Source organism: Neolamprologus multifasciatus, chromosome 10, assembly GCF_963576455.1.
Source record: "Neolamprologus multifasciatus chromosome 10, fNeoMul1.2, whole genome shotgun sequence".
In the NCBI taxonomy this organism is placed as follows: domain Eukaryota; kingdom Metazoa; phylum Chordata; class Actinopteri; order Cichliformes; family Cichlidae; genus Neolamprologus; species Neolamprologus multifasciatus.
In genome coordinates this window covers 21,236,003-21,243,775 of record NC_140448.1, presented here as the reverse complement: position 1 = coordinate 21,243,775, position 7,773 = coordinate 21,236,003, and the positions used below count along the sequence as shown (strand labels likewise).

At 40.5% G+C, this 7,773-nt stretch overlaps 2 protein-coding genes across 2 annotated transcripts in view; one reads left to right on the top strand and one right to left on the bottom strand.

Moving 5' to 3' along the window:
- The first annotated feature begins 2,054 nt into the window (after positions 1-2,054).
- On the top strand, positions 2,055-5,565 carry ccni2 (cyclin I family, member 2). Its single transcript, XM_085175485.1, has 5 exons — positions 2,055-2,408; positions 3,458-3,614; positions 4,044-4,178; positions 4,508-4,582; positions 5,391-5,565. The coding sequence occupies exons 2-5, from the start codon at positions 3,501-3,503 to the stop codon at positions 5,553-5,555; spliced, it is 489 nt and encodes a 162-aa protein (XP_085031611.1). The 5' UTR covers positions 2,055-2,408; positions 3,458-3,500; the 3' UTR covers positions 5,556-5,565.
- A 653-nt stretch (positions 5,566-6,218) lies between these two features.
- Positions 6,219-7,773, bottom strand: part of septin8a (septin 8a) — a 37,601-nt gene continuing 36,046 nt past the window's right edge. The window contains exon 10 of the mRNA XM_085175483.1: positions 6,219-7,773. This exon is cut by the window's right edge and continues 791 nt beyond it. The gene's annotated coding sequence lies outside the window, so the exon portion shown is untranslated.

The following is a 7,773-nucleotide window of genomic DNA, read 5'->3' as shown; positions in this document are numbered from 1 at the left end:
ATATCATTGGCTAAGCCATCTTTTCATTTGGATGCATACCAAATAAGGCTTCCGTCTCACATATATAGTATTTTTGTATATTAAAAGTTGCATAGGCTTTAAAAACAATCCAGTGATGGCTGGGCTCTGTGTTTTTGATACAGAGAGATCAAATTCGGCTCTACTATATGGTGGTCCATATAGTAGAGCCTATCAAGCTAATACTTGATAGGCAAGCTAATACTGCTGACACAGCACTTCGCTCCTGACCAAAGGAATGCCAATGCTGTTCGTAGAAGTGGTTTATGTTTAAGATCGCAATTTCAGACTCTCCTCCATTAGGCTAAAGTAGCTAAGCTATAAGCTCAGACAGCACCAGATTAAACAGTGTTAAACTCAGCTAATGGCCCCTGTTGACCACCCCCAACACGTTGCCTCTATGCACACAACTTCAAAGCAAACAGTAAGACTACGCATGTCTACAGACTTGAGCTGATATAAAACCTGCAGCTAGTTCGCCAGAGTAATGTGATTGAGGGAAATTAAAATCCTAGATGCACATTTCTCTCTGTGGTGCATGAACTAACATTCATTTCAGCCATCACAAAATGTTAAATGCTACAGAGAACTGCAAGTTTCGGGCTTGTGGAAAGAATTTCAGGCAGATTAGATTTCAGGTTTACAGATTAAGAATGCAGGAGTAGTCCTAAAAGTAAACAGTGTCTTAGCGGTACATTACCCACAGTATTACCAAACAAAACTTAACACAAGGAAATTACCAGATCAAGACTGCTGCACACTAAACTTAATGTTTGTTGTTCAGGTGAACTTGGATGTCAGTGAGAGAAAGGTTAACAAAACTCTTCTTTTTCATCTGGCTGCTCTCTTTAGGGGTCAACCATCTCACCCAATCGCTAGTGTCCTCCTCTATCACACCAACCTTCTGTAAGTCCTCCTCCTTCTCGCCACTTCTCTATGGTCTTCCTCTTTTCCTCCTGCCTGGCAGCTCCATATTCAGCACCTCTGCCTGACCTGAGAGAAAAAGGCAGGACATATGGGTGCACCATCTAAGACAGATAAAAGGGGGCACAACCACTAAGAGACTTAAAGACATATTAATTTTTTTTTAATAGATTAGTAAATGAACTGGAAGACAGTTAAGGGAAGCTAAAATTGGGATGACATGCTCTGGTTGGTTGCATCAGATTAAAATCTAGTGCAGTGTTTTGCACCAGTTGTAGGTGAACAATACATCGTAGCAGGTCTCACCACCATAATATAAACCTTCCCTTTTACTCTTACTGCTATCCTTCTCTTGCAAATCAGCCCTGAGACTCATCTCCAGCCACACCACTGTCAAACTAAAGATTTCCCCTTACTTGCAGGCATACATATTACATGTGTGCTTTCTATACCACAACTATACAAAAGATCTACCTGAAAAGGTCCATCTATCCATTTTCACACACTGAGACCTCCTTGTCTCACCTTATCTTGCTGGCCACCTCCTCCACCTCATCCAGGAGGGGGGAGGGTGGGGAAGGTGTCCCACAGTCTGCAAAGAGAGAGGTCTTCCCTGAGGCCTTTCCTCAGTAGGACATGCCTGAAACACCTCACCTAGGAGGCATCTTAAACAGGTCCCTGAACCACCTCATCAAACTGAAAAGGTCCAATTGTAAAATCAGACACAGCCACAGTTGTGAGGCTGCAGGATCTCACAGCCCTGTGGGGAATGAGCTGTATCAAAGGACTTTGGAGGGGAAAGAAAAGGGACAGGACCAGGAATCTAGCATCCCAGCAGTGAGAAGAGGAATGGATGGGACTCAAATACCCTGCGCAAATGGAAATATTTTTCAGGTAGAAAGAGCAGCTGCTGTTCATCCTTCTGCCTCTGTGCAGGAATGATTCCCACACAGGATAAACCGAGAGCAGCTCCTTATATTTCAGCAAACACCATCACTTTCTTGCTGCACACAGCACAAATCTTCCATTTCCAGAGCGAGCTCGCCCATTTTGTGTGACGGGTCCCGTATGTCTGACCCACTAACACATTTCCGTTTATCAGGCGGCGTTACGTCACGCCAGTGGGCGGAGTCTAGTTGTTCAAAACACAGCCTGCCTTCAAATCCTCCCAGATTTTTTTTACGATTCCCACCTTTTTTTTTTTTATTTTGCTCTCATTTTACAGCCACCCTCAGCTTTTTCGGTACTCGGCGCCTTTTTTACTTTTTAAAAATTTTATCTGCTCTTCGTATATAATGCGGTGGATCTCCGTGTATTCTTTCCGACCTGGTTTTTCTTCCGAGATTGACTTCACAAACAGCATCATCTTCTGTTGTTTGTTTTCTGGATGCTTTCGATGGATTAATTTAAAAGCCGTATAAATGCACCTGCCGTCGGAGAGACACTCGGCTTTTAAAATCGCAGAGGTAAGACTGTGCGAGAGCTAAAGTGGAGGGTTAACGGGAACGAATGTTTTTGTTTGCAGCAGCAGCAACTGTGCAGGAGGCTGCAGGAGCAGCTGCGGGGCATTATCCCGCCTGGAGCCCGTCTGCGTTGTGCTGCACGTACTGCACATCAGAACAAAGTCCATATTTTCAAATGATTTCGAATTTGCATTTTGTCAGCAGCGTGGAAGTCTGGGGAAATGGCGTTATTGTTGTCGAGCAGACTTGAGCGCGCAGTTCATTTCCTGCTTCGGTTATTTTTCTGAGTAGAGCAGATTGTTTACCAAAGCAGACTAAAAACCGCCGCTGCAAATTTCGGTTTCGAGCCAATACCAAGTGATTGGCCCAGTGTTACCGATACTGATGCTTTAACCTTCTGTAGGCAATCTCAAAAGTACATTTCAGTTTTTCTGCGTGGTGAAGAAATGCCCCTGTAGTAAATGAAATTCATCCGTAAGCACGACTCTCTGGGTTTAAACTGTAAGAAATGAATGTGTAAAATTACAGATTAAACTTTGGTAGCTTGTTGCCCAGACTTCCCTCTAATTATAAAACTTTATTTTTCTTACTATGAAACCATTTTTAAAAACAAACAAATTCTACAGTAGATGCAGAAAAACAGGAAATTTTATTATTTAATAGTTGTAATTAAACATGTAATGTGACCCCACTGCTGAGGTCTTTATTAGGAAAACCTATATATCCTATGAAAATACTGCAATAAATAGCGGCATTTAGACAAATGTCTCCTTTCTGATTAATAGGAGAAATATATTGAACTTGGGGGGAGGGGGGAGAAACAAGGTCAAGTATCAATCCAATACTAGCATTACTGTTGATACTGTCGATATCACATTTTTGCACAAAACTGGTTTGTATTTAAAGAAGCTGCTCAAGTTGCTGTTTCTATGAAACGTTTCGTCTTCCTGAACTTTACTAAGCTGCTATCATTTTTCTTCTATTAATTAAATTAATAGAATAAAAAGAATGTGATAGCTTCTTGTCTCACCCAACCCTCCCCCCACCATCAGGTGTGTGTGCCCTGGGTGCAGCCTGGCCTGTGCTGTGGATGTGATGAAGAACCCAGGAGCTGCGGAGAGCCGTCGGCTGGACGGCCTGCTGGAGGCCGCTCTGGTCCGAGAGGCTCGCCTCTGGAAGGTACCAGTCTTCAAGAATGGATGCATCCAGGTGAGCCAATAATTGTTAGGGGATGCATAAATATAGGGTGTCATTTTTGCATTTTCAACTTGAGTAAAGGTGTTTTTTTTAATGTTTATAAAGCACAGACATTTTATAGGCAGCTCAAACCTTTTTTTATGATATAAAAAATGGAATGATGCCAACAGGAAAATCAATTTTCATTCAGTCAGTAAAAGGAGCCATTCTTATGACTGGAACCAATAAATCTCTTAATCTCAAAGTAGTTCAGCTGGTATTATAGAAAGGCAGCCTGTCATCTGGTTTTTATTTTGCTATCATTGTACCTCTTAAAGCAATAACCACAGCAGGAAACCTTACAGGTTCTGGTTCGCGCCAGGTTGCATTTTATTCTTTCATCTAAAATGTAGTTCTTTGCACATGTAAATCATTAATCTGTTTTATCCTTTGTCCGCTCAGGGCGCTGACATCTCTTCATCCCAACACCAAGAAATGATCCTTTGGCTTGGAGAAATGAACAGGCTGTTTCGTTTCTGTCCAGAGACCTTTGCACTGGGAGTGTGTGTCCTCAACCGTCTGCTGTCTACTGTGAAGGTAGACAACAACACGTGATGGTGGTGGTTTACAGCTTTTGGTTTACAGCTTAATTTGCCCAGTAACTAAGGTTTACACTTTAGAATAATAGATTCTGTAGTTTTAAATTAAACTGCATTGCGCACATTTCACAGCTAATATTCTGTATGCACACCCTGAGGGGCTGTTAGTTTATCCAGTGCTGCAGGAACAAAGAGGTGAGAGCGAGGCAGATCTTTACTGTTGCAACATATCATGTACTTAAAAGTTATCAGTTGTGATGTTTGCTTTAATTTCTGCGGGTCTTTCTTTATGGAGGCAAACTAAACAAATCCTTTTGTGTTTTATAGGCTCAAACAAAGTACCTGAAATGCATCGCTTTTACCTCACTGGTTCTGGCTGCCAAAATCAACGAGGAAGATGAGGTAAGAGCAAGCTTTAAGCTACAATGCAAAAAAGAAACCAAGAGTTTAAGGCTCAGTCACAGTAGAGTAAAATTGGAGGGCAGCCTCCTTGCGACTGTGGGGGGAAAAAAATCAGTGGTTGCCAGGTGACTGCAGTGAATTTATGTACTTTGATTATTGGGTTGGGTTTTGTTTTTTTGTTTGTTTTTTTTTAAACACAACTACTTGAGCATGTGATATCCTCACCCCCACGTTGGATTGCAAGGTGATTGCACAGGTTGCCTGGTGTGAGGCAACCTGTCTCCAGACAATCATGGTGTGACTTGGACTGCAATCACTCTCAGACTGACTGTTAAACTGATTTATAAACGTGCAGATTTCCAAAACCTTGCAATCAATCTGATACAGTCTACGCAAATTACTGCAACTCCTCTGCAACACAACTCTTTTCAGCAGGAGACTAGTTAACTGTATGTATTCTGGTAATATTCTTGCAGCAACTACATAACTTTTTATGGAATTGAGGTTCTGACTGGACACTTAATTTAGCATATAGATGGCAACAGAATTGGATGTTCACCGATTTATCACAGTTAATTGCAATGTTATTACAAACTGCATGTAGTTGCCAACCAGTTGCAAACTGATTGCAGACTGACTCAGACTTATTGCCGTTTCAAGGCAAAGGCGACAAAATCACAAGTTTGTTGCACATGATTACTAATAATGATTTTAAAAATAGGAATAAAATAAATAAACACCTTGGACTTCAGTGCATTTTCAAAACATTGTTTATTCATTTCCCTTTTTGTCTGTGTGTGTTTAACAGGTTATAGGCTCTGTTAAAGGCCTGGTTGTGCAGAGTGGATGCAACTTTTCAACAGCGGAGATTCTTCGCATGGAGAGGATCATTCTAGACAAGCTGCACTGGGACTTGTACACCGCAACACCCATCGACTTCGTTCACATAGTAAGAGAGAATTCAGCAGATTGACAAGCAGACAGATTTTTTTTTTTTCTTTCTTTTTTATAATCTGGAATTGAACTCGAAATGCTTCATGAATTCAGCTCCTGGTCTTGCATAAAAACACAAGTGGTACAAAAGCGCACATAAAACTGTCATGCTTGCTTCAAGATGGCGTTCACAAACCCTCGCACCTTCACCTCCCCCTAAAGAAAAGAATTGGTCCTTGTAGTGATTGTGCATTTATTTGATATGACTCAATGTGCCTACAGTTATATATATTAATATAACAAACTCCATTCAGTTGATAAAGAAATCCTGGATTTCACTAAAAGCATATCTGGGAGGCTGGATTGTGTTTTTCTTCATGCCACTGTTTTAGAAATCAGATTTGATTTCTTTATTTTTAATGAGCAAAAATTCCAAATATTTGTTTTTCAGGTTCTTAAATGCAGATTTTAAATAAATCCTCCAAAGATTTAATCCAGACTTCTTTTTTTTTTTTCTCACTTTCCTTCTAATTCATTGGCAAAGATGACATTTAGTGATTCATAGACTATTAAATTTGTCCATTGCAGAGTAAACAGATGAAAGAATTCAACTTGGAATTAAACTTGACATTAAAATAAAGCTTTAGTGCCACTTTGTGATCTAAAGATTTGACTTGCAGTCTCCATAGTGTACAAAATCAAGTTTTTGTGTTTTTTATTTTAAGCAACAAGTCAAGCGTTATGAGGCTTTTCTAACACAGAAGGCTGCATGTGCAAGCTGCAAGCAAAGTAACATACGTTGCATATCAGGCCAAGGCACTTCTGACTAACCCTGCAGCCTCGCTGTGGAGACCTAAAAGATGAGCGGCCAGGAGGGTATAAAGATCAAGGATCTCTAAAATTATATCAGGGGTAACCGCTCAAAAGCTTCGTGTTGTGTTTACGGTTTGGATCTGTGGCACTACTTGTTAAATCTTCCCAAGTCATTGCCTGAGGAGGTAACCGCTCTCTGAACTGTCAACAAACACACACACATTATTTGGATCCCCTCTCGTGCAGCTGGGCCTCGGGCTGTATTCATAATGCTTTTAAGTGAAAGCCAAAGAGCAAAAATTCACGGGACTGTGAAGGTGCTCTAAAGCAAAATCTTTATCCATGTAATAGAAATAAAGCGGGTTGTAGGCCAGAAGCTAGAAGCTTTATGAATACAGCCTTGACAAATGGTTAAACTGAATTCAGCCACATGCTTTAAGAGTTTTACCTACGACTCGTGATGCACACTTTCAAATGCATCTGACTTTTTAGAAAAGTTAAATTGTTTTGTTTTGTCTTCTCATGGATTCTGACTGTCTCAACGACCACCAACATTCCCAACAAATGTATAAATAACATCGTTGTGATTCTGAGAGCAGTGTAGGACTTCTTCTTAAAGCCACCAACCATAAACTGTCCCCCCCCAAAAAAGCAGCTTGGCACATTCAGGCTGAATCCCCACTAAACTTAGAAGAAAAAAAAATGGCACTTCCCCTCCAGGCTGATATTTATGTCACAGGTTTACCGAGTGCAGTTCTTATTGTGGCTCTATTATTGTCCTAATGCTTGACTTTTCAGGTATTACAAAATCCAAGACTTTTAAAATAAAGACATGATGTATTAATAAAAACTATAATAAAATAAAGACATTTTTCTCTTTGTACTATTCAAATAAATACTTTAACTATACTTTTAAGTATGTCACAATAACATTCCCCCAGCCCTGAAGAAGTTTCCCTTCACTAAATAAAACTGTATTCTACCGTTGTCTACAAAACGGCTAACAATAGACTCTATCGATTAATTTGTCACAGACGCTCCACCATGACACTTTGATATGAATAAATAAGAGGATTTACAGAGTTTTCTTCGTGTTACCTCTCGTCGTTCTTCAACATCCATGTGAAACTCTTGGAGAAGCACAATCAGCTGTGTGACGCAAAAAACCATCTTTACTGCTACATTACCCTGAAAAGGACTCCAGAAAGAAGTGTAGTGGTGAGGGGGGGCTCAAGAAATTTTACTTTAGCGCCACACCGCTGAATCTGCAGCTCCAGGAACACCCCACTTTCTTTAAATCCCATGGCTTATATTTGCTACGGCGTAAAAGACGAAATAAAGCAGATGAACCAAACGCTATGTGACTAAATGAATGACGGGGTTTGAAACAAAAGCTGGATGAATGCATTCCTATTTTTTGATTCTCGGGATGTTCATCTAAACCA